Source organism: Amia ocellicauda, chromosome 2 (genome assembly GCF_036373705.1).
Source record: "Amia ocellicauda isolate fAmiCal2 chromosome 2, fAmiCal2.hap1, whole genome shotgun sequence".
Lineage (NCBI taxonomy): Eukaryota > Metazoa > Chordata > Actinopteri > Amiiformes > Amiidae > Amia > Amia ocellicauda.
In genome coordinates, this window is record NC_089851.1 from 10,655,831 (window position 1) to 10,683,487 (window position 27,657).

A 27,657-nucleotide genomic window follows, 5' to 3' on the forward strand; every position below is an offset into this window, starting at 1 on the left:
AATCTTGGGTGAGAACCTCCTTCCCTCAGCCAGGGCATTGAAAATGGGTCGTGGATGGGTATTCCAGCATGACAATGACCTAAAACACACAGCCAAGGCAACAAAGGAGTGGCTCAAGAAGAAGCACATTAAGGTCCTGGAGTGGCCTAGCCAGTCTCCAGACCTTAATCCCATAGAAAATCTGTGGAGGGAGCTGAAGGTTCGAGATGCCAAACGTCAGCCTCGAAACCTTAATGACTTGGAGAGGATCTGCAAAGAGGAGTGGGACAAAATCCCTCCTGAGATGTGTGCAAAGCTGGTGGCCAAGTACAAGAAACGTCTGACCTCTGTGATTGCCACCAAGGGTTTTGCCACCAAGTACTAAGTCGAAGGGGTCAAATACTTATTTCCCTCATTAACATGCAAATCAATTTATAACTTTTTTTAAATGTGTTTTTCTGGATTTTTTTGTTGTTATTCTGTCTCTCACTGTTAAAATACACCTACCATTAAAATTATAGACTGATCATTTCTTTGTCAGTGGGCAAACGTACAAAATCAGCAGAGGATCAAATACTTTTTTCCCTCACTGTAAATGCTTTAGCACAGCTTCTGAACTTTAGGTAGACTTTTGTTTTTCACTTTCTTTGATTTTAAGTATTTTCTTCATCCTTTTTCCTACAACCACATTATTCATTCTCTGTCAAAGAACATTACTCTGTCCAAGAAATGTGCTAGAAATATGTTTACATTGTTATTGAAATTGATCTATCTTATAGGTTATTTGCAAAGCATAAATAAGTATGCAAAATACATGTTATGTAAATCATTGGTATGGATGATAGTATAAATGATTTCTACTCTCTTACGTAATGAAAAAAATAAAATTAAAATGAGTACTTGGACAACTTTACTTAAATCTACTTTTTGAAATAAATGTTTCCTGCAAAGCTTCTCGTAAGGAGTACAGAATGAGTGAACAATATTCGGTATAAGAAACTTTTCACTGCACACCCATAACTCTGAAGGCTATTTATCAGAGTTTAATAAAAAGTATAGAAATGAATAAAGGCATGTAATCTTCTGGCAAAAATACAAATTTAAAGGAACCGACACACTTGGGTGTCTGCCTGCATGGGGTTTTTCTCCCTGTAGCCGTGTGGGATTCATTGGTCGCTCTGGTTTCCTCCCGCATTCCTAAGACTCGCTGCTTGTGTTGATTGGCCACCCTACATGCGCCTGTGGTGTGGGGGGTGTATAGTCCTGCCCTGCGATGGGCTGGTCTGAAGGGTTGGGCTCTGGATAACCCTGACCCTGTACTGTATGAAACTGTTCATAAGGATGGATGGATGACAATAGGATTGTGAAGGCAAGGCTTTTATTAGTCATCACCACCCCCCCTTCCTCTGCCACATTGTCAAAATTATTTCAATAATTTACAAGCCCAATATAGCATTAGCAAAGCATTTTTTTTTGCTTGACTGTGGAGAACAACAAGTTGGCAGAATGTCCTGTGACATCAGACCCATCCTGCTCAGAGGAATGAGCCAAGGAGCTGCTGTAGAGGCAGTGACTGGGGAGGAGGAGGGATGTGAAACAACAAACACTAGGGGTGTGCGTTAGAAGCAGGTATTTAAAGTTTGTCAGCGGGAATGGATGGGTGGAATTGGAATGGTTTTCTCCCGAAATTCAATAATAAATTCTGCTTAAAAAACCTGCAGGTCTAAATATCTCACCTCATTTTAATTGTATTAATTTGAGATGTTCATTTTAATAACTAATTTGCTGACCTCTAATTTACCTTTTTGTCCTTTGAGGTCTTCTTTTTGGAAATTAAACACATATTTTTGTAATGCATCCCGTGAATCATGCTATTGCTTTATGCAAAATAGTGATTTTCACAGGCAATAGCATCTTAAAAGATATTTGTTACCTGATAGTCATCTAAAATTCTCAAATTCAGAACTACTTTAGAAAACTGATTCGCAACAGCTCAGAAAATTTGAGGATTTTCTTCATAAAATGGTGGTTTCTGTCATTTACCTTTTTATTGGTAACAACCAGCAGGAAGCATAGCATGTACCCCTAACCAGAGGAAGTGGTTGTTGCTCGCTAGTAGTTGTTCCATTTCGAAAATGTTGGTGCAGCATTCAACAGGAAGCTGTGACACATGATATTGATGCAACCTCACTACACCCTTCCTAAATACATGTGCATTTGTACATAGCTGCAGATTCAAATATATCACATTGTTTTTCAGTATATTTGATGTAGAATGTCATTCAAAAGTTGAATGTACTTTAATGCACCTTAAGCACTGTGCAGCTCTGCAACTCTTGAAGCAGCATTTTGTAAGTATAGCATTTGAAAAATCTGTAAGGCGTTGTCTTTATACCAAATGCATGTAAAACTGGGGCAGTTCTGCACATGAGCTTGTGACAGGATCCGTCCCTAGAGCTTAAAGAGTGTATCAACAACCACAACTGGGTACCAGAGTTACGACATGGGTGGTGGGTTTGTTGCTCATGTGAGTTGTGCAAGTCAGGCGCTTACTGGAGTGCATTTGAACAAGTGCCCAGAATGAGGTTTACACCCTCTACTAACTGTCGATCTATTGCTGTTAAAGCTTCGCCTTTCAATACATCATGTCTATAAGGAGCATAAACATCATTATTTATTGATGATGTATTATAATTATCCGATAGAGGGCGTGTAGGAATGTTTCTTGATCCTCTTCATTGCAATGTGTACACTGATCAGATTAAAATAGGCTTGGTCATTTAAATTCACCAATGAAATCCATGGGGCCTTTGCAGTATTGCACTATATGTATATATATTTTTGGTGAATCATAAAATTATTCTCATGTTTGGGAAAAACACAGTCCTCGTTTAATATGAAACTGAAAATGACTGATGTAGAGTTGCCAGCATGGGATCTATACCTATCCATACCATGCTGCAGTTCACTTGATGTGGTTTGAGTGATTCACTCATTGAAAGCAGTTAGAGACAGTCTGAGTATTGGCACAGTGTTACAGTGTTGAAAACAAAAACAAAAAATAAAAAAGGGGGTCATCACTAATCATTTTGTAATGAGAAATCGGGTCATTAAGAGCAGCTGCTGGAGTTTGACAAGCATATTGTTCACTGCCGAGTCTATTTAATTTCATATTCTTCAAATATGTCAAAATCTAACAGCAGTCAGCTACCTGCAGACCTGCAGAACAAGCTGCCAAAGAGCCAGAACACATGATTCTGTACATCCCCCACTTTCCTTCAAGACATGGACTATCAACTGGCAGGAATAAGACAGGGCAAGATTCTCACAAAACCTGGCTGGTTTGTTTGGATGCCCTTTTGTGACAAATGCTTCTCTAACATAGAGAGTGAAGTGTATCAAATGTTATTAATACAATCAAACATGTAGACAAAACCCTACAACATCATATATTCACTATGCAGCAAACAAAACCTGATTTATGAAGATTGTGATTTGCATGTGTAGTTATTTAGTGCTTCTTGATTTTAATACATTGATCACATAGATATTTTTACAAAGATCTTTTCTACTACCGTTTTCAGCTGATGTTGCATCATCCTAACTGAAATATTACTTTTAACAGACCAGAAACAGACAGTTACTGATTTGATGTAACCTATGTGTACCACTGATACCTATAGGATGAAATCAAGAAACTAATCCATCATTGTACCTTGGAGATCTGTTCAAATTATTATTTTACCATGTGAAGTGCAATATAACAGCTTCTAGTGGATGCAGAAGGAGTCTAGAGAATAACTTTTTTTATCTCAGATCAATAAACTGGTTGTGTTTAGTCACCCAATTTCTTATTCTGCAGCAGTGGGTGCTTAAAGTGTTAACTCTACTGAGCATTTCAGTTGCTATTTCCGTTTGTCAGGAGCCAGTGACTGGACTCACCATGAGACTGGAAAGAAGCACATTTGCTATAGCTTTTTGCTGCTTTTTTGTTGGGGATTTCTCATATGAAGATGGAAAAACATAAAGCAGAAATTAATTAATGTTAACATTTGCATCTATCTATCTATCTATCTATCTATCTATCTATCTATCTATCTATCTATCTATATACAGCTCTGGAGAAAATAAGAGACCACTGAATAATTATCAGTTTCTCTGGTTTTACTATTTATAGGTATGTGTTTGGGTAACATTAACATTTTTGTTTTAATCTGTAAACTACTGACAACATTTCTCCCAAATTCTGAATAAAAATATGAATGGAATGGAGTGGCTGCCATACATGTAGAGATGCTGATTTAAGAAAAAGTTGCAGTCGTCTCTTAATTTTTTCCAGAGCTGTATATATATCAAAGATGTGAGATGATGCATAGCTTGTGACATTTTCTATTCTTAAAGAATATTTGCCATACTTCAAATAACTTTTGTTCCCTTCGGCCTGTGAGTGGGTGAAGGAGCATGACCTGAAACATACCACTTGCATATCCCCTTTATTAAACAGAACATTAAAAAATTGTAACCCTTTAGTTATAATTCTTTTGGCTTTACCTTATGATGTTTGTCTCACTTAAAGTAACAGCACAACTGTATAAGGAGATTTATTTCCATGAACTGTATTTGCCAGGAAATCTAGTTTTTGCATCTAAATCTCATTGTAAAGAGACGTCGTGCATGGAAGACCAGATATAGCACCGAGCAGGAAAAAAGCACCCAACCACAACAGAACCTCAGAAACAGATGGCAGTTTCAGTAAATTACCAAAGGATGGGGGTCAGCATGTCAGAAAAGATAAAGAACTGCTGCTTCCCCATTTACAAGCTTAGCAGCTTAGAAAGTTGAACTGTCACTCCCTTTGAGGTGCCTGGCGCCCATATCTCTTCAGTGTGTGGTAGTATTTAAGATGACAAAAAGGCTGATAGAATGTAATTTAAATGGTAGGTTTTAGTTTTTTTTAATCTTTTCTTGCTATTTATTTAGGGATGCCAAATCTGTCTTCCAAATGAGACTACATCATTTGTTTTCATTAGATACATCTAAGGTTAAATTATAAAATGTGAATCTACTTATTTTGATGGTTGTATAAACTGATGCAGTGTAATCTCCACTTTTAGTTCATGACTTTCACCTCTGCTTATCTGAATTCTAGCCACTGCTCCAGAATATTTCTCACGATTACTGTACTCTCATGTATAAAATAAATAGTTTGGTAGTTACAGTTCAGTGAACAGAAGCTGTTTTTAAACATACAGGAAGCAAACAAGTGCTAATGTACAGCGGTCCTAGTGTCACACATCCTAGAGAGATACGTTTTTATTGGTCACAATTATAGGGAGCTGGTACATTACCAATCAATATTACTCATCTAATCTGTACCATAGAATTACAATATATGTTTATTTTTAAAGAGACAGTAATGGACTAAGCCAACTTCATACTACTTTTGCAAATTGTAGCATCCAATCTCACAATTGTCCAAAGATCTGTATTGCTTTAATGTGGCATCAACCTTATTCACAAATTAAATAATTTTCCAAAAAGGCTCAGCACACTGAAATGTTAAAACACATGAGAATGTCAATGTTGGGAGTGTTTGTATTTGTTTTCTAACCGTCAAAATGCACCATGTGGTAGGGTTTGTCAGGTGCAGGTTTGAATTTGTTAGTCTACATTTTAGGGCACACAAGATGTGAACACAAGTCTATTTGGACACCGGTGGGTTTGACCTGTAAGTATTTTGATGGGTCTGCACTGAGCAAAAAACAGGTGTAACCACAGTGCAGAAACGCAGGATGTGTAAGAAACTAAGAAAACAATACACTCCCAACCTCATGCTGTCAGATATCATGCCACTCCCACTCCACGTTAAGTGGCACTATCTCTAAATGTATTGTTTCTCCCGAATTGCTTTATTGCTGTAAGGAATCAGAGGCATGAAGAGATGCAACACATTTTCAAACAGGTTCACTTTACTTCACATTCAGAGTGCATGGTAAATAGAATGGAAAATCCTGCTTCCAAAATGTTTAGTGTTCTCTTGTATTGGCCAGTAGCAGGAATGTAGATAGTTACTGATTAGCACTGAAATGTAAAAGGGCAAATTACTATTTGAACACATTATATTCTGAGCCAATCCATGTTATTCTATTAATTCACCTATGCATTTTTGTCACTAGATAACAGCTTCTGTTGCTTGGGTAAAGGATTGAATGCAAACCCCTCACAGCTCACCCTGAATGCCTGTAAACCTCTAATGGTAACACAATATGATGCTCAAAATATTTAAATAGTTAAGCAATTAGTGTATGGGGTGATTACTATCTCAGCATTATTATCTCATCATATTCCAAGAGTACAAAGAGGGTTTATGTATGTTTATCTTCATCATTTAAAATATGTGATGAATCTACAATACAATCTACTGTCAAACACACACATGTAATTCCTCTTTTGTTCATTCTTCTTGTCTCTACAGAAATGCAGTTAACCCTATTAATAAGTCTGACTTCTTGTTTTTAAATATTGCACATGCTAGATGAAAATGCTTTACCACACGAGCTGACATTCAGTCAAACATGCAAATGCACAGCAATATTAATAAACCTGTTCTGCTTCTTCACTGTGAGAGCAAAAACACACCCATTCACAGCACTGCAAAAAACAAACACAGAAACAATTCCTATCTAATATAATTGAATATGCATTACAGATGATTTGCTTTAAAAAATCTTACCCTTTCAATAAGTCTAAAACCAAAACATAATCTCTCCTCTCAAAAACAATACATGCAAGTATGTGCAAGTGCAAAGTAGGTACAAACTGCACTGGATTTCAATCTGTATTGTTATCCGAATCTGTATGTACTCCTTGTCGCAGCCCTGATAATTGGAATGGTTGTGTCTTTGCTACAGTCACTTCCTATGATGCTTTGGTATTTGGAAGAGCAGGTTTGGATTGCTTCTGAACTGACTGGTACATGTTTACATTATAGAAATGGTTTAAAGTTGCTCTCCAGAATGTATTTGGTTTGGGAAAACAGTCAAATCATATTCAGTTATTCAGACTAAGAACATGGAATATTTTAAAACAAATTGATATGTGTATATATATATATATATATATATAATTTTTTCTTTGTCAGTGTACACCATGACTCATGATGACAAGAAAGAATGTACGGGTATCTTATCTGAAACTAACAGTCATGCCACTTGTTTGTTACCATGTTATCTTTCATTGGCTGATCATTGCTGTTCCATAGTCAGAACAAACTGACAGAGTAATTCTATATATTGTTTCTTAACTTTGATGATCTTTGTGAGATGAGAGAGTATTCTCTATGTGATTTACACATTTAATTTGTAATTAGAGACTCATGTCATATTTGTGAATTCAATTTCACCACCAAAGAAATTCAAAAGCAATGTTTTGTTATAAAAATGTCCTGCTTTCGTTAGTCAGACCTCTAAATGGGCAAGATTACATTGTTTGCCACTTGTATTGCCCATTTACATTTGCCAACAGATGTTTAGATGTTTGAAAATAATCTTAAAAGTACATGAAGCACTTCAGCAACTGCATTTAAAAATACTACGTTCAGTTTTGGCATAGAAAACGTTTTGCAACCCTCAAAAGCTTTGAACAGAATACTGTGTGGAGATTTCATTCAGGTATAGAAATAACCTGTCTTAGAGATTCAGTCTGAAAATTAGTGAAGTCAAAGGAAGGTTCTTACTTTTCACACAAAACTATCATTGCACATTCACATTTGAGTGCAAAATCTACCTTTTCAAAGGAAATATTGATATAATAATATAATTTCATAATAAATGTATCAAACCTTTGTAAAACCTTTATGAAGAATTCCTACTTGACAAATAATTTTCAGAATAATATCTTCATATCTTACAGTAGCAGAGATAGACCACCCTGCTGGACCAACTTGCTTTAAAAATGAAATCCACTTTTAGTTTTAATGGGTATATTGTTCCACAAAGCAAATAAATGAAAGTAATTATGTAGAGAAATGTCCTACTACCTCCTGCATTTATTTAAAGAATTGCATGAAAAGGAGAACCTGGCAAAAACAGTGTTTCCTATTTTTCTAATTATTTGAAAAGAGAAGCGCAACACTGTACATAAAGGCTTACTATCTAAAATGTGATAGTTTACAAATAAAACACACCCCAAATAAACTCAAATGAAGATACAAATCCAGATCTACTCAACATCTGACATATATTTCAAATGTTTGAACTATTCATGTAAAAATCACACAATGACAACCCTTATTCCTTCGATTAGGATAATTTCACAGTCAAGTCAAATGCCCTGTGACATTGAGACAAGATTCTGCCACATGCAAAACTACAGAAGGCTTTATCAAAGCAAGTCAAAATAAATCCTGTACGTCTTCTGCACACCATGTTAAAAACAGAGACATGAAGTAAACTAAATGGAAATTAAATAGCTGATTCATTTCAAATGTTTAAAAAAGTAAACACTAGGACATGAGTTATAAAATATAATACTATCAACTGCATTCTACTGGTAGACCTTTGACCTATGTATCAGCAGAGTAACAAACCAACAAAAAGGAGAATGTTAATGAAAAATCTTACCTTATTAACTCAATCAGAGTAATATTATTTTAAAAGAATTCATGGGGTTCTACCACAGAGCCCTGTTGTGCTGAGTGAGAGATATCTCTGACAGTTACCGCTTGTCAGTTTCCTGTCTTTTGCGGAAGTTTCAACAAGGCTTGTCAAATCAACAGACAGTATAAAGAGCTGCAAAAACAGGCTTTAAAATCAGATATTTTCTAAAACAATATTTTAAAATAAAATATTTATTTTTTTAACCTGATATTGCAAATTTTTTTCCATAATTTATTTTATTTTTTTAACTTACATTATACTATCTCCTATACTATTCCTTACTATTTTAAAAAAAAAAATAGAAGTCCCTCCATAGCAGGAGCCTAATGTCCACTGATCATGTGCTTGTTTGTTGGTAAGTCAAAAAATATAATTTAATCAGATAGATTAGGACTGAATGTAGTTTCCGTTGACAAACCGAACCTCCCCTATACTGTACTGGATTACACGCACAGCCCAAGGAGAAAAAAGTAATCATAATGGCAGTCAGTAACAAATAATAGTAATAGTGACAAATCTCTTAGGGAAATATTAATTTAAAAATACCCTTAAAGTTCCATCCCCTATGTTTGTATCAACTGTAATTGATTCTCATTGATGTTTTGAGGGGATTTCATAGAGCAATAGAAAAGAGGAAGGGATATAATAATCATTGCACAAGAAAAACAAGAAGAGAAAAGGACTGGGTTGCATAGATAACTTACTGAATTGTGCAAGAAAGGGAACTTAATGTAATATACTGTAACACTTATTATTCGAAACACTGAGGATAACACTATCATTATGATTGTTATGATGATTATGATGATGATTTTATTATTTTTATTTTTATTACAGGTCTTATAGTTCCTCAGGGAAAATCAGACCACCCTGTGTATAGCTACAGGTCATCAACATAAATATCCATCGGAAACCAAAGACATCCGACCAGGTCCCGGAGCTGTGTCTTGAGACGCCATCCATTAAATAAACATGAGTGTAAGCATCCCTTAAGTTAGTCTCACAGCTGATACCCTCAACTTTTGTACACCTCAATTATACATGGGCATTCTGACATGCATTTCCACCATCCCTACCTACCTTTAGAGCTGCGATTAGGATGTATCAGTCCTTTCCATGAAATGTATTATTTTTAAACTCTAATCTGGTGATATGTCAATATCTGTTAACATTAAATGTATTATTTTCATTTGTTTTCATGACATATCTCAGTGGTGCCCAAACACAGTCCTGGAGAGCCCCTATCCAGTAAGTTTTATGTCACTCAACCTAAATCACTAATTACAGGGAACACAAGTTAATGATCAATTAAGCAATTCACTTGTTCAATTAAGGGAATTCTGGTCATTGAGGGCCAAATATCTACATAACTTTATTTCACAAATTACCTGCTAAATTGATCACATTGAAATGCTTGCAGGTGTTAAGATATTGATAATTAAAGGTTACCTATAAAACCTGTTGGATAGGGGCCCTCGAGGATTGGGTTTGGGCAGCACTGCCGTAACTGTTTTCAGACAAGATGGTTCTGTATCACTTTCTCAAAGGTAAGTTATTATGGTTGTATCACATATCAAGGCCCTCATTCTGTGATCTCACTAAAACAAAGAATACAATCAGTGTGTGAATTGAGAGGATGTTATCAGCCATATCAGTGTACGTGCCTTATAAGTGTACAGGGAAAACTGTGGCTCGGCTGTCCTGGACACACAACACAATAGCACCCTCGGAAAGTACCTAAAAGGTGAATCTGCGGTTACAAGCGGAACAGATAGCCCCAGGTTTTTTTATTATTATAATTATTACTGTTTTTTTATGACATATTTAGGCTTGGTCAGTATGAATATGCTGTATTGTTCTTTGTTGAACATGATTTGTAGAATTGCAAAAGGCTTTTTACTCTTCTCTCCGTTTAATATCAATGAGGACTTTCAGCTCAGATCGCTGACATATCTCCCTTCTAGAAGTTTAGTGAAAATGTGGGGTTTCAGTTATATCTATAGCTACTCACAGTGTCCTCAATAAGGCTGAAATAAATATTATTGTAATCCGCAACAAAATCATAATGCCACTGTATCATCTTTCATATCAATTTTGGGAAGGATTAAACTAAAAGCCTCTGTAAAAGAGGAACACGTGATTATGACATGATTAACCCCATTCTTCCAGTAACAGTCTTCTATAATCCACAATGCAGTCAGTTTGAAAGTTAGGCAAGTTATAGAAAGGATGAAGAATAACAAAGGTCTTATTTGGCCACAGAATCCAAACATATTTTAAAATTTTAAAAAGATTTTGTTTTATTTTTAACTGGTGATTTTGCTCCTTTACACCTTCATTTTTATCAGTAAAGAAAAAAAAAGAAATATTTACTGAAATAGGAACAGACATCTGCTAATGTTAAGCCTCTTATCAATGTATTTTCCTTGGGTCATAGTTGCAAAATAATGTGGATGTTAAGCCACTAACAAACAGAAGCAGATATTGGCATATTTTAAATAAACTGTTTTTACATTTTAACAGATTTAACAGATTTCAGACTTGTTACTTGTCTTCCACAACATCAGGACATTTATATTTGCATGACATCCTGAAGACGTTTACACTGATTTATCTACAGAAATATATTGTATACCCGTTTGTGATTGAGGTTGTGCTGAAAATGGTTCAGATCCTTTTAAAACATATAAAACAACACACCTTTCGTTATTTCTCAAACCCTCTAATGATACAGAAGAGCACCAGCGGCCTCTGCTGAAATAAGATGTGAGAGAACACCATCTGTTATTTCAACTTCGATTAAAAAAAAGTCTGTGGGTGGTGCTGCCACAAAGTCAAACCACTTGCTTTTAACGTCATTGTACATTTTACTGGCTTTCTTGATTGTGGTTAGCAATCTACAGCAAGAAAAGCCAATAACAGGATGTAATGGATGTACAGGAGATCGGCTCAATAATAAATATTTATGTACAGGCATCGCATACTTCGAGAGAGGGCGGACTGAGCAGAATCACTTTCTCCACACCTCTTTTTTTTGTGAAAAGCAAACAATTGCACAGACCTGTATTTCTATTGTGGCAATGTTAAAATGTTGTTCAATAAATTAGTGTAAATACGGATCACTATTTATATGTTAAATAAACATGGAATTTGGGTACATTTAAACATAATGTACTCTGGTATTTAAAAAAACAAACAAAAAAATGATTATAGTAAGGCTTTAAAAAGGAACCACAGTACATGGGCAGTGTGAGACATCAATTCCTATTTTTTTCATCTGCTACATGGTCAGAAATAGAGTTTTTTGATGTTATCCTGCTCCAACAGATGAGTGCTAAGTTGGAAAATGTTTTTTAAAAATGTAAATGTTTCAAAGGCTAAGATATAAATATAAAAAAGACCAATTGATAACATTTGGGAGAAGTAAGGAATTGATTAAAATGAATATATTGTTTTTTCTCTTTATAGTTATTCATTATTGTGTGTGCAATCACATAAACCACATTTGAAATACACGATATATGGTATACAGTGTATTAACAGGTTGTTGGCCTGGATCCAGTCAATTTATGAACACTGCATTATATCAAGTTTAATGGGCTTGAGGAAGATGTTATATCTCAGATTGAATTATGATATGGCAACCATTACTGCATTGTTCTAATGGGCATTTACATTAAAAAATGACAAAACTTGCCATAAATAAAATAAACTACGATCAATTATCATGGATAACAATAAATAAATCAGGGATAACAGTTTCACCGTTGTACCAATTCAAAGTTATCATATTCTGATGTCAATGTAAGGTGAGCATTTAAAATAATTATAATTCAAATAAAGTGATTGAGTAGACCATACAGAACACAAATCATATGATTATACTGCAATAGAATCCAAGTGGTCATATGTTACATATGCAGATTACTACTGCTTGTGGTAAAGGAAGACTTCATCCATGAACTAATGGAATTGATCTAGGGACTAATAATATCACTTAATTATTAATTACCAGTAACTATAGGAATGGTCAAGCATTTTCCCCATTACTGTTATATGACTTGAACAATTGCATCAGTTGTTTCCTGGATTACTTATTTGAACTTACATTACTCATACATTTATTTATTTTAAAATACATCATTTTTCATAGTAACTCAGGCTTGATTAAATGTACCCTAGACATATATATCACAACTTTTTTTTTTTTTTAAGGCGAGTTGTATTCTTAAGGAGAAAAAATATAAGAGATTCTCATTACATAAAAAAAACATCTAATAATGATGTGAAGGAGTGCATAGTGGAGGAATGAATAGCAGTGGCAAACACATGGTTAACAGAAAGCTGGGGAAACCTGATGCTAATGAAGTCTTTGGAATGCCACATCCTGACCTCCTCTCCAAACTCCTCTGAGTGTCAGAAACTGCTGGAGAAAAGACGTTCATTCGTCTCATTTTGTAAATATTTACTGACTAACCAACAGGGAACCTATTAAGGAGTTTCAGGTAATTTTCTATACGTCTTCTATATAAGAGATTACAATGTCTAGAAACATATGTGATCAGTGCAGTACACTTTCTGGCAAGTGGAAATCATTTGACCATCATTTAAAATAGAAGCGTTTTTTTGTTTTTTTTTCAAATACCTTTTTCCAAAAAAAGTGAATACAACAATGCAATGTTAGTGTTTTCGCCGTAGTGATGCTATCACATATACAATATACACATTGAGCTTGTTTTATTTTTCATTTGCATGTTGGCTTCGGCTCATATTCATAAAAACAGGTTAAACGTGACACAGTGTATCCAGTGTGTGTTGTGTCTGATCGCTAACTTGTTTGCGTTGTTTCCAGGTGGAGACAACATGCCTGTCCCCACAGCCGCGCTGCTCTTCGCGCTTGGCGCAGTGGCCGCGCTTGCAGGCGCAGACCGGGGAGGCGCAGAGCTGTGCCGGGGGGCGCCCTGTTACCGGGCGGCGCAGGGCACCCCGGACCACCAGCACCCTGTCCGTGCCAGCCTCCCCAGCAGGACCGCCGCTCACACCCACCGCTCTCTCCACGCACAGACAGCGGGCAGCGCCAGGGGAGCCGCGGACAGGCGGGTGTCGGAGGCGGGCAGCTCGGGATGCACGGGGGCGCACTGTGGAGCTGAGCACGCCAGACACAACGACACCAGCGACTGTAAAGGCATCGAGTGCAAACTACCCCTGAGGATACGACTGAGGCCAAGACCTCGCCCGTGTGTGGGGGAAACCTGCCCCTCTGGCCCCGAGGATGCCCACGGCCAGCCCACCCTGGTCCACATGCCGGACAGGGCTGCCCAGTTTCTGCAGGAGTTCCCCGACTTTGGGTATCCGGCGTCGGAAGTGGGAGGATCTCCTCTGGGGGTGCAGCTGACGTGTGACATTAAACCAGGTTAATTAGATTTCATGTTGGTAATTGTGGCTACATTATATACTCAAAAATGTGTGTGTGTGTGTGTGTGTGTGTGTATATATATATATATATATATATATATATATATATATATATATATATATATATATATATATATATATATATAATTATTATTAGTAGTATTAATAGTAGTAGTAGTGCAATAATACTAATAATAATAATAATACAATTCATACTTCTCTGTAGGCCTATATATAAATACCTTATTTATGTAGAATATATCCATTAATTTGAGCTCTACATCCATATGTTTTGATTAAATTGTTGGGGCCCCATGTAAGATAGTCTGGGTTGATAATGGGTTGAATTGACATGATCTGGCAACTAATTATTAATATTTACAAATGCCAGTTGATATTTATGTTATATTTATATATGTTTATATTAATTTGAAGGCCTTAAAACCGTACAAATCTGAAACAGACATTTTTTTAAAGTCTGCATGGATGTTACCTGGATGTTTTTTTAACAGTTTGTATACCACGTTTTATGTCCCTTTAAAGCAATCGGTTGGTTAGTCTTTTGTGGGATTAGATACAAATCTAAATATCACAACAACAACGACATAGTGTTTAAATCAGTGATCCCAAGGATTCATTATTTTGAAACAATGTCAGAATACTTTTTGTACAATTATAAATAACTGCAGAAATAAATTATAATATTAAGCATCATAATCATAATATCCAATTACTCAATAACTTTTCACATTAGACTATACAAATATCTTTAATTTATTGAAATAATATTCCTCATGGACAGTTCCAAAACATCAGATTGCGAACATGTGTACTTGGCAGTACAGTCTTTGATTGCTTGCCCAAAAATGTAAACTTTGATTTGTAGATGAAACACTTTCTGGAGGCATGAACTTCACTTTTGTTTTTGTTTTTTGGCCTGAGTACAGATGGTTCAATATGTAGAGCAGCTGAAATTGAAACAAAGTAAAAAGCAGATCCCTCTGTGGAACATAGTCAGTATTAATGGATATTAATTCCATTGTAACCTACAAAGGATGATTTAAAAACCGAATACATTTTCAAGTGGTGCGGTGTTAAATTTCTGTGTTAATTTACGTGTCACTGATATACTATTTATCATATGTTAAACCTTACTATACGTGTATTTGTGTATATTTAGCCATTTCAGGAGCAAAGCAAAAAAACAAAAAAACCAATAACATCCTGCCAGCAGCTCCGGCGCATTGTAGCGGGAGATGTGCAGGGCATGGGTGTATGCGTATTCACTGATGAGCTTGTACGCCCTCCTCTCCCTGGTTTTGGTGAACAGGACTCTGTAGGGACAAACAACTTCCTCCTCAGTCCCCTGTCTGCTTGAGTTGGGACGGGGGAATCTTCAGACTCCACAAACCGCACAGCACAGCGGGGACATGTGAGGTCCCCTTGAGCAGCATCGTCCTAGATCTCTGCCTTTCCTTTTATACAATATGTGGACATTTACTTATATTCCATTCTGCTTCATCTATACAGTATCAGGAATGTAATTTGTTTTTATTACAGTGTCATACAAATAATCTTTGTTGTATTCCTTGGAATGTAATGTGAACAAATACTATAGTTATATCAGGGCAGGGTACCGAGGCAGGATAGGGCAGTGCTCCTCATTCATCTCCCTTTGTATCTGGTTTTCATTCCAGCTCAGTTCTCTGGGGGGCCTAAGCATATCAAACCCCTACCTTACATACTATTTGTTTTTCATTAGTTCTGGATGGGAATTTCAGTGTATTGAACTGAACTCCCACTTGTAATCTAGCATAATACAGTTTCTTGTTTTGTATGTGGTCTACTAGAAGTTCTTACCTTCTGGAATCCAGTTCAGGATTTATGTAACACAGTATTATGGTCATCCAAATTTCTTACTAGCAGAAATAGCATTTTCTAGGCTTCACAGACGAACTTGTGCTTTTCTGTAGTTTGTCTTTATAAGAGTCTCCAGCCCTGGTCCAGTCTAACTAACATTTCAAATGCAGAAATAGACCAACTGTTGCCTTAATAAATCAAGATTCAAATGATCTTTATCGTGTAAATGCGTGTACAAACAAGTTTTCACATGTAGGCTTGTGAGTTGATCGACTACACCCCAGGTTTTTATGGAAGCACCTACTACCAGACCCTCAAAGGCACTTAAGTCACTTGTCTTGCCCATTTACCCTCTGAATGGCACACATTTGGTACAGATCTTTTATAAGATCATTGGTAGATATGAAAGTTCATTAATCAGGTCATGTTTGGAAAACATATTCAAGGGCAATGGCTAATTTTCTGAAAAGTGTTAAATGATTTTGCACTCAGATGCCCAGTTTCTTTGGTCCCAGGTAACATAGATTAATACCTTTTTCTTGTGCATTGACCCATAACATTTCATTATAGGGTGTTTGATTGGAAGATTCTACTTAGCAAAAAGCGATAAAATCATAAATCAATGTAAAACATACCTTCACTGTGACAGAGACTCATTAGATGTGATTCATTTTACATGTACTGAACACCTTTTATAATTTTACAGGGGAGAATGAGGTTCCCTCTGAAGATGCCCTCATTCTTCAGTTGCAGCTTGCCAAAGGGCAGGAGACATTTATTGAAGCACTAAAAAGCCAGCAAACAGTCATCACAGACTTACAGCAGAGACTCACTTCACAGCAAAGCACACTGATTAACCAGCAAAGGGAAATCCTGGAGCAGCAGAGGAAAATGTATGAGCAGATGGACCTAGTGAAGGTTCAGTACAGCATGCTATTTGAGACCGTCAAGCAAATGTCTTTCCAGAGCCTGCAGGGAGATATCCAGAGCTATTTTGAAAGCCACCTTCAGGGACTGCAGAATCAGGTGCGCAGCCACCTTCAGAAGTCCTACGCGGTGCACAAAGTTGACGTTGACGCCAAGGTGATTGACGTGGGAGGCCCGCTGCTCGAGTGCAGTGCCTGCGCAACGGAGGAGTACTGCGACTTCCAGAGCGACCCGCCCCAGTGCGAGAAGTGCACCATGTGTCCGCCTGGCTTTTTCCTGGTGTCCGAATGCTCCTTGAATGCAGATCGGATATGCCAGGTAGTACATCCCCCACCTCCAAGGGCTGTGCCTTAGTTATTTTGAAAGAAACAGGACTGAAGTGAATTGCCATCCCTTCTTGAGCACAAGAACAGAATTTAAGTGAAAGAACCTTCTTTTAATTTTAATATTTTAAAATAAGTCTGCTTTTGGTTTTAGGGCAGTGTTTCTTCTATAGAGTTTCTTTACTGCATTTAAAAATTGTGGTCAAGAAATAGAAACCATCTTTAAAATGAGAAACTGCAGTGAAGAATACACTGCAGTTTGATGGCTGTTTGCTGTCCACCAGTGGATTCTGTTTATGGTGTGCTTCATTTGATTTGGGAAATACACAGACTATGCATAAAATCCATGCAAATGGCTTTTGAACATAATCCATGTCCATAAATTGCTCTTACGTTCACAGAAGGTTTTATGAAATGCACAGGTTTGTATTGGGAAGTATAGCACACTCTGTAAAAATCGCTTGCTTGACTTGCCATCAGTAAATTAATAGCAACTATTATTTGTTGAGGTGAAATCATAACACAAAAATTACTTTGAGAGCATTGAACAGTAAAACAGAATACAATAAAATAACACACAGGATGTCAGGTGTTTAAAGACACATACCGTTGTTTCACAGGATAATGAAAGTGATTTTATGTTTCCATTTCCTTTAGGATAGGGATGAATGCATCGAATTACCCAGCCTATGTGGAGAGCGAGTTAAATGTCTTAACACTCCAGGTAAGATTCTTTTTTTGTATTTGTTTCCAGTACAATTCTTAGTTCGGCAACAGTTTCTATAGATGAATCTGGAAGACCACATTTATTTTTTACATTGCTTCCAACACACTGCATCACTCAGAACACACATTCAGTCCTGGGGTGGCCTAGATATTTCTTGCACATAAACTCTTTATAAATTGAACTGCAGAAATGTGAAATGTATATTTGAAATGCATCTGGTAAAGGAAATCATATACAGAGTGGCTGAGCTACTGTCTTTTCACTGATATTCCATCATAGTGCTTCAATTTATTTATTTTCAATCTTTTTCAATCAGGCGGTTTCAGGTGTCTTGGAGTTTCTGAAAGAGACGCTTCTGCTGGCGTGTGTGGACATGGCTACTTCTTCAACAGAGAGCTCCAGGAATGCCAGGCCTGTGACGACTGTTTAGGGCAAGCGGTGGCCTTTCCTTGCTCAACCGCAAGTGACACCATTTGTGCTGTCAGTTCGGAGACCAAGCTTTCCCAGTCCTGGTCTGCTTTGGTCACAGTGCCTCCAGCCAATTCCCAAGCCGATAACATCTATTCAGGGCTGTACCTCAACATTCAGGCAAAAGAAGAGACCGACTTGACTTCCAATGAAGATGGCAAGCTGATATTTCAGCAGCACGGACTAATATGGGCGGATCACAACTTTGCGTTGAAACACAGCTGCAGGAACTTTCTTCAGCTCTCCATGAAGCTGAATAACAGCGAGGAAGGGTGGGAACTGAGCGGCATCCGTATTGAACAGCCTGACGGCAAGTACTTTCAAAGCGTCAGTGTAAGTAGCACAGCTGAAGTGGAGCCCAACTATATGCTGTCCCTTTTCCTGAAAAGCCCCAATCAGTTCTGTAATCAGAGCAAGGACCTTCACGTGTACGATCTCAACACCCCCTTCAGCCTGTTTTGGCTGTCTCACGACACAGGTGCAGTTGCAATGACAGCACAGATGTCAATGTCAGTGCAGTATCAGACCAACTACAGGCCTGCTTTCAAGGTGATTTCCGTTTCAGACCCCTATATGATCAGCCTGTCCCACGACAGTAGAGGAGTGCGCTTCACAGAGAGTGGGGTTGTGAAGTTTGTTTTCCAGCAGGCACTGTATTCCATGGGCCACAACTGTGTCCGGGAAGGATATTCATTAATTTCCTACATTAACAGGAATGGGACAAACACAGAATTAATGCACGTATTCAAGTCTGGAGTAAATTACAGAGACACGTCAATCTCTTTGTCCGGCGCAGCTAAGGTTGGTGCAGGAAACATACTCAGCTTTGAGATCCTTTCTCCTTCTCAGTGTAACATCAGATATTTTGGAGACAACTCTGGCATCAGCACATTAAGCCTCATCTGGATCCCATCTGCAGTCTCCATGGCTCTTTCTGCCACGGTCTCCAGAGCTGGATTGCCCACGGGCGCTGTAAGAAACAAAGTCCTGTGCTTTCAGCAAGTGACACCAAACGAGGAACAGATCCAGCTCCTCAGCTCGGGACAGTTTGCCCGGAGGTACTTCATATTTCGGGAGACTGGGGTAGCAAGCCTGGCTTTCAATCTGAAGCTGATCCACTCTTGCAACGTTGTGAAGCTCATGCTTCATCGCCAGCTGGGAGATCAAATGCAGGCGACAGCTATTGCACAGCAGATTGGAGGGCATATGCTGGAGGGGAGCGAGTGGACAAGTTTGGGCCTCCGCACATCCTTTGATGTGCACAACGGGACGATGGTTTACATCACACTGGACTGTGTGCGGGGGCGGATCAACCAGATCACTCATGAACGAGGCACATATCTGTCCATTCTGTGGGTAGCATCATGATCTTCTGCATATCACCATCAATAAATTACTTTTTTGCACAAACCAATTTTTAGGACACAGAAGCACAATCATTTTTAAAGGATTTGCTCAAGAATTTTTTTTCTCAAAAACTGCAGTTATGTACTATAGGATCATTAAACATATATATATACACATGATATATACACATGTATAATTATACATATGAGATATATATTAATGGTATATAGTACATGTTTTTTATTTGGCATTATAACTTTTCGGTGCTTCAGTTCAAGGGATATAATGTTCCAATGAAGAAATATATTTTCTGCATTTAAGCAGTGGAGTTTTAAATTAATAATTGACATATCAGTACTGATTTTTTGAAGTACATAAGCTGGTTGAATAATGAACAAGTATTTGAGGGAATATCTTATTTTGTATCATTTATTTTCATTTTATAATCCTCAATAGGGAGTTTGTTGTTAAAGTACTGTTAGCTTAAAGCTCCATAGCTCACATTTACATTTGCATTTTGCAAGGAAAACAAATGTCACTGTATACCTGTGTGATTTCTTGTTTTCCTATTTCTATATTTAATGTTTGCCAACTGCATTAAATATATCATCAACCAACACCATGAACAAAAATAATTCAATTCTATCAATACCATTGTTCAGTAATCTGTTATTGTTTATAACATAACTATATTTTCTTAAATGTGGTATATGTTTTTTTTGTTTTTTGTAAGTTATGTTTCAGCATACTGTGGAATACAATTTATATAACCCATTGCAAAGGGTTAAACTATATGAAGTGATATTTTTTCCCCCCCCCCAAAAAAGAAACCCATAACAATTGGAAATATTGGATGGCATTACATATCCAGTGCTTCAGAACTATGCAAGTGAGAATTATCCATAAGTATATTCTTATATGAATAAAATCCAGTCAAAGTTTGCCAGGTGTAAAATATGTTTTCTCATAATTACTGCAGTTGGTGTAATGCATACTTAGAACACTGGTTTAACTATATTTGAATGATATGAGATGGATCTGAGAACAAACAAAAGTGTGTGACATCATTCAAAAGCGAGAAGGCACTCAGCAAGAAGAACCGATCAAAGATGGACAAATGTTTTAGAATGGATCCCAAGAGATGAAAATACCTAGATATTACAATGACACCCTGGAGTGTAGAAGGTGCCACTCACCTCAATTTAAATCAAGTGACTATGCCACCTTATATTTAATAAAAGGCGTGGACCTGTGACACCCAACTCCCCTCAGCAGGCTCTTTCATTTCCCAGGAGACAGCACCAAATTCATGAATCTTAATACTTTATTCCTATTCACCAGGAAACCACAGATCAACAGATTGTAGCACACACAGTATTAGTCTCTCATAACTGAAGCCTGTTGTTTCAGCTTCATCATCAGGTATAAACAGTCCCTCAGAACAACTTGTTTTGCAAAAATCCCTACCTGGCTGGATCACCAATTTGTAAGTAATCTTCAGTACATAATGATGAATCAATACAATGTTTATTTGGTATTAAAAAATACATATAGAGAAACAGCTGACAGCTACAAAGGATCCCTGCACTCAGCAAAGGTCCTGAGGCTTGAGAAATCCAAGGTGTGGTCAATTAATGATTAGACATTAATATTAATATTTACTCGATTAATATGCAGGTCTAACATTATATTGGCTAACAATCAACAATATATATAATGATGGATAAACAAGTGACGCCTTTATTGTGGCCATTTGGTAAAATTACACTTCCCATTGCTGTAACCTTGAAGGCAAATTCTAGAGACATCAGGGAATTTATTGATTTTGGCTGATTCATACCCCCCTTTTCAGCCAGCAGCGTGAAACTAGAGATAGTAAGCTGTATTGAGAACCGTGACGTCTGTGTGGAGCGTATTGTGTTTAAGAACCAAAACAGCAGAGACTGGGGAATGCTAAAGGGCGCTGAGAGAGCAGGGGCCCCCGGATCACAATCTCCCACTAGCAGCAGACTCAGACAGGACTTTTTACTGGGTGAATACTGTGCGTCTGATTTTGGATTCATTCTCACGTCTCACAACATGAGTAATCCGCAGCGAATATACAACTACTGAGGAACAATGCACTATATCATTATGGGATGCCTTTTACAGCTATGACCCATGGAGTCTCAGAAAAAACAGAAGTATCTCTGAACTCAAAGGCACCAAGGCAGTACAGACTTCATGTGCGTGGCTTTTATTAGAACCATACTTCTTGAGCAACACATGGGCCGTCTGGGGGAAAAGTAGCAGCTCGAAGCTGGAGGGTTGCAGGGCTGGATTACGGAAAGTAGTGAGAGATGTGACTTTTTTTTTGGGGGGGGGGGGGTCAGCTTAAGCATTGGTGCCAGGCTGATATCCTGCTGTTTAAAAACAAGCTATTCTTCACCTTTGGATGAGAGGTCGGGGATGTTGGCGGGTCATGGTCTGGTTGTACATGTATCAACTGTCAACTTCTGGTGCATAACTAATGGTTTTGAAGATGATAGTGAGTGCATTGGTGTCTAACCCCGCTGGGACTAACATTCAGTTTTATTTTACATTACAATGTTCCTGATACTACACATAATAGTGTTAAATAGTAAAGTATTTTCTGATTATATGCAAACATCATTTACACACATTGATACATGCAGGCAATTGCAATACTGATATCATCAGTCATTTTAGAAGCTTAATGGACATAAAGTAACATTTATTTTAAAACACTGTTGCCAAAATTGATAATCCGTTGTATAAACATTATTGTATTTTGAAGATGTAATTCCTAAGAACAATACAAATGTTAAAAAGCACTGTTGGGCATCACCTGACTAATAATTTTGGAATAGTAAACTCTCCCCTCTTGAGCAGTGAGAAATATAAAAGGTTTCTGCCTGTAAAACAAATTAACAACAGGTGGTCTAGGAGTAATGCTCCAGCTGGTTTATGTTATAGATCAAATGAAAGTCTGTACCCTGCTTATGAAGAAAATAATAAGGACTCTGCGATGGTTTTATAGTTAAATATATTAGTTTTTCTCTACTGCATAAACACATTTTTGAGGTCAAGAGGGATAACATTTTACAATGTATATGACAGCTTTGATTTGAAATTCAACTTATTTTTATTATGACATTATTATAAAAGCAAGAAACAATCATTGTTTTGCAATGCATGCATACAGCATTTATTACAGCTTTGTTCAATAAATAGCAACAGATGTGAGTTTTGTTACGACACATTTCCTGTATGTCAGTATGAATTCAAAAGTCACTTTTAAACCTTTGCTATACGTGCTTTATAACAAAACCTTTGGATGATATGAATCTAAATGCAACAGGCAGTCAAGGGCCTGTTTAAAACATATCATCTTACTTAGGAATCTCTTTATTTGTTATGAGGCATCACTGATTAATACTGTTCAATCCTGCCCCATTATTGAATTAAAGCAGGTTTAATGAAACATATTGTATCGGAGTGACGGGACTTAACCAATACAGATTTGTGAACTTTACTGTAAAGAACTAGAAATCAATTAATTGTGTTATTGCAACCTCCCATGGCTTTTCTTTTTGCATTAAGTGGGCCTCACATCTTCTTTAAATGTACAAAAATACAAAAAGCTTTTATCAACTGCATTATGAAGCGAACACAACAGTTGTCATTAATTGCATATATGCATAGATGCCAAGCTATGGACAGTCACAGGGCTGATAACAGCTGACTCCTGACAAACTCACGCCTGGTGCCTCTGCCACTGACATGGTGAATGAGTATCGGACTCGGGGGAAGAGGAAACCTCCTCGTCTGTTTAGCTTTGTGTTTTTTTTTCCAGTGAATGAAGTGGTGTGAATCCCAAAACTATAATTGCCCACCAACAAGTGACCATATGTTTTCTATTTCATTCCCATTCAATATTTTATTTTTGTATTTATCTATTTATGTTTTTTTTTAAATTTCATTTTATAATGTTAATAAATATTTCACATAGTACTAAACAATTTAAGGCTTGGGACTGTAGAATTCAGCAACAGAAATCAGAAGAACAGGACAGATATAATATTTCCCAGGTGTTAAATCACTCTTATTTCACAGATTCATATGGTCTTCAAATGTACATGCTACAGGATGGTCCTATAATGAGTTTTTCTGGTCAAAAGGAAAGCTCTAAGGTAGCAAAGTGACTGCAGAAGGTCTTGACCTTATTAGAGATATACATTTTTCTGGATATAAGTTAACAAGGGCCTCTTGAACACAGGAACAGCTCTTTAGGTTAAAGACATATGGGTTTGGTTAACTTTGTCTAGAGGAAGACATTTTGCAGTTTATGTAACAAATTGAATTACAAGCAAATTTGCGCAAAACAAATATGATACAAAATGAAGATAAATATGTACAGCTTCTACAGCAGGTTTTTTACATAATCATAATCATAATAACATAATAACTTCTTCTTATGATAATGATGATGATGTTGATGATGTTAAATTGTGACAGTAAACAGGATTATGTGATTATAGACCAGAGGTTCAAGCAGTGAGTATATAAACAACTGTGGTGAATGTTTCTATTTCATCGAGTATAAGAGAACCTTTTCATTTGGTTGTAAAAATCCCATTTCCATTCCATGTAAAGAGTAATTACAAACAATAAGCTCTATTACTGGTGATCTGCCTGTATTTAACCAGAACGTGATACGTCAGTTCAAGTAAAATGCCAGCACATTAGTTGCCCTTCCACAAAGAGAGCATGAGGGATATTGCCTCATGGTTAATTTATAGCATAATTCTACGTTTGGTAAAGTTAATGTATAGTTTGGGGGTCTGCTTCCCCTTCCTGTGTATGTTTGAAATCTGTTCCTCATTATGCATGGGAGGTCCAATTAAAAATTATAAATACAACAGTGTCATTAAATCACTAAGGTTTCCTCCATTATTATGTACAGTAGCACAGATGTTTTGTTTAGGGAGAGATGTGGTGGTGAAGCTGTAATCCAACAGAAATTGTATTCAGCACACAAAGACTATGAGCTGGAAGAGCAGTGACTGGTGTCCAGCGCCCAGCTGAGAACGTGCCACCATGGCACCTGGGTTAGTGCTTTACATCCAGGATCACACTGACATACAGGAACTGCCAGTGGGCTTCATTTCCTGGTGACTGTCCAGTCTGTGACAGATGTGATGAGCTAACTGGTTTGGGATGCATGGGCAACTTGAACAGGTGCACCGTTTCCCATAACATATCTGCTGCTTCTGGAGAGATTAGTACTGGACAGTTAGACAGCTCTCCTCTCTTTCTGGAGACTCATAATATTGTATGTGGTGTTGAAGTCAGAATTCCTTCACAGACCATCTGCTTAAGTCACCCCCGATCATAACCCTCACAGCAAACAAAGGTGATGCATCACCGATCTGTCACTGGAGTGGAGATTAACCTCCCTGAGCAAGTTTGGGCTGTTTTTGACAAAGGGGACCCCAGTAAATCCACTCCCTGGATGTGACACTGCTGGGAACGGGGCTGTGACTGCACACTCCAGGAGCTCTGTTCGTCTCATCCACACAGTGTATAAGTGCACAGCACATGCTTTACCTAAGAACTATTCTCAAAATTAAGCTTGTCCATATCTTGAGAGTGCTATGTTTATTTCCAAACTGATTTTCTATTTGCTTATACAGTGGGGGAAAAAAGTATTTGATCCCCTGCTGATTTTGTATGTTTGCCCACTGACAAAGAAATTATCAGTCTATAATTTTAATGGTAGGTGTATTTTAACAGTGAGAGACAGAATGACAACAAAATAATCCAGAAAAATGCATTTCAAAAAAGTTATAAATTGATTTGCATGTTAATGAGGGAAATAAGTATTTGACCCCTTCGACTTAGTACTTGGTGGCAAAACCCTTGGTGGCAATCACAGAGGTCAGACGTTTCTTGTAGTTGGCCACCAGGTTTGCACACATCTCAGGAGGGATTTTGTCCCACTCCTCTTTGCAGATCCTCTCCAAGTCATTAAGGTTTCAAGGCTGACGTATGGCAACTCGAACCTTCAGCTCCCTCCACAGATTTTCTATGGGATTAAGGTCTGGAGACTGGCTAGGCCACTCCAGGACCTTAATGTGCTTCTTCTTGAGCCACTCCTTTGTTGCCTTGGCTGTGTGTTTTGGGTCATTGTCATGCTGGAATACCCATCCACGACCCATTTTCAATGCCCTGGCTGAGGGAAGGAGGTTCTCACCCAAGATTTGACGGTACATGGCCCCGTCCATCGTCCCTTTGATGTGATGCAGTTGTCCTGTCCCCTTAGCAGAAAAACACCCCCAAAGCATAATGTTTCCACCTCCATGTTTGACGGTGGGGATGGTGTTCTTGGGGTCATTCCTCCTCCTCCAAACATGGCGAGTTGAGTTGATGCCAAAGAGCTCGATTTTGGTCTCATCTGACCACAACACTTTCACCCAGTTCTCCTCTGAATCATTCAGATGTTCATTGGCAAACTTCAGACGGGCCTGTACAAGTGCTTTCTTGAGCAGGGGGACCTTGCGGGCACTGCAGGATTTCAGTCCTTCACGGCGTAGTGTGTTACCAATTGTTTTCTTGGTGACTATGGTCCCAGCTGCCTTGAGATCATTAACAAGATCCTCCCGTGTAGTTCTGGGCTGATTCCTCACCGTTCTCATGATCATTGAAACTCCACGATGTGAGATCTTGCATGGAGCCCCAGACCGAGGGAGACTGACAGTTATTTTGTGTTTCTTCCATTTGCGAATAATCGCACCAACTGTTGTCACCTTCTCACCAAGCTGCTTGGCGATGGTCCTGTAGCCCATTCCAGCCTTGTGTAGGTCTACAATCTTGTCCCTGACATCCTTGGACAGCTCTTTGGTCTTGGCCATGGTGGAGAGTTTGGAATCTGATTGATTGATTGCTTCTGTGGACAGGTGTCTTTTATACAGGTAACGATCTGAGATTAGGAGCACTCCCTTTAAGAGAGTCTCACTGTTAAAATACACCTACCATTAAAATTAGACTGATCATTTCTTTGTTAGTGGGCAAACGTACAAAATCAGCAGGGGATCAAATACTTTTTCCCTCACTGTATTTAGACTATGTATATAAACATATAAATAGACATTTGTGAATCACCCTCATTCTTTCCATATCCTGGCAGTTTGACAATTTAAACCATTAGACACACACTCACCCTTAGCCTCGCGGTGCTGGGAAATGATCCAAAATTCTCCCTGTAACACATCAATATTTTCACCCAAAACAAACACTGCATTATTCTGAAAGTCCTGAATCTCAGATTAATTATCTGAAAATGATTATTAGCCTATTCTGTCAAAATGTGGTAGCCTACAGTATTAAATATCACCAGCAATTAACTTGTATGTACACTCACCTAAAGGATTATTAGGAACACCATACTAATACTGTGTTTGACCCCCTTTCGCCTTCAGAACTGCCTTAATTCTACGTGGCATTGATTCAACAAGGTGCTGAAAGCATTCTTTAGAAATGTTGGCCCATATTGATAGGATAGCATCATGCAGTTGATGGAGATTTGTGGGATGCACATCCAGGGCACGAAGCTCCCGTTCCACCACATCCCAAAGATGCTCTATTGGGTTGAGATCTGGTGACTGTGGGGGCCAGTTTAGTACAGTGAACTCATTGTCATGTTCAAGAAACCAATTTGAAATGATTCGACCTTTGTGACATGGTGCATTATCCTGCTGGAAGTAGCCATCAGAGGATGGGTACATGGTGGTCATAAAGGGATGGACATGGTCAGAAACAATGCTCAGGTAGGCCGTGGCATTTAAACGATGCCCAATTGGCACTAAGGGGCCTAAAGTGTGCCAAGAAAACATCCCCCACACCATTACACCACCACCACCAGCCTGCACAGTGGTAACAAGGCATGATGGAT

General features: G+C 37.8%; 2 protein-coding genes across 2 annotated transcripts in view; one reads left to right on the plus strand and one right to left on the minus strand.

The window, feature by feature from the left end:
- The window catches only part of apbb1ip (amyloid beta (A4) precursor protein-binding, family B, member 1 interacting protein), a 31,418-nt gene extending 22,631 nt beyond the window's left edge, over nucleotides 1–8,787 (minus strand). The window contains exon 1 of the mRNA XM_066717990.1: nucleotides 8,601–8,787. The gene's annotated coding sequence lies outside the window, so the exon portion shown is untranslated. The remainder of the gene's footprint in view (nucleotides 1–8,600) is intronic.
- Nucleotides 8,788–13,048: 4,261 nt separating this feature from the next.
- On the plus strand, nucleotides 13,049–20,495 carry nell3 (NELL (neural EGFL like) family member 3). Its single transcript, XM_066718083.1, has 5 exons — nucleotides 13,049–13,141; nucleotides 13,489–14,049; nucleotides 16,618–17,156; nucleotides 17,819–17,885; nucleotides 18,205–20,495. Exons 2-5 carry the CDS (start codon nucleotides 13,500–13,502, stop codon nucleotides 19,722–19,724), a joined length of 2,676 nt encoding a protein of 891 aa, XP_066574180.1. The 5' UTR covers nucleotides 13,049–13,141; nucleotides 13,489–13,499; the 3' UTR covers nucleotides 19,725–20,495.
- The last annotated feature ends 7,162 nt before the right edge of the window (nucleotides 20,496–27,657 follow it).

What these genes read in the sequence shown, in the direction of transcription:
- nell3 (XM_066718083.1), top strand. Translation starts at nt 13,500, where the DNA reads ATGCCTGTCCCCACAGCCGCGCTGCTCTTCGCGCTTGGCGCAGTGGCC. An exon ending in GACGTGTGACATTAAACCAG is followed by an intron (nt 14,050 to 16,617) that starts GTTAATTAGATT and finishes ATAATTTTACAG; the next exon opens with GGGAGAATGAGGTTCCCTCT. An exon ending in TAAATGTCTTAACACTCCAG is followed by an intron (nt 17,886 to 18,204) that starts GTAAGATTCTTT and finishes TTTTTCAATCAG; the next exon opens with GCGGTTTCAGGTGTCTTGGA.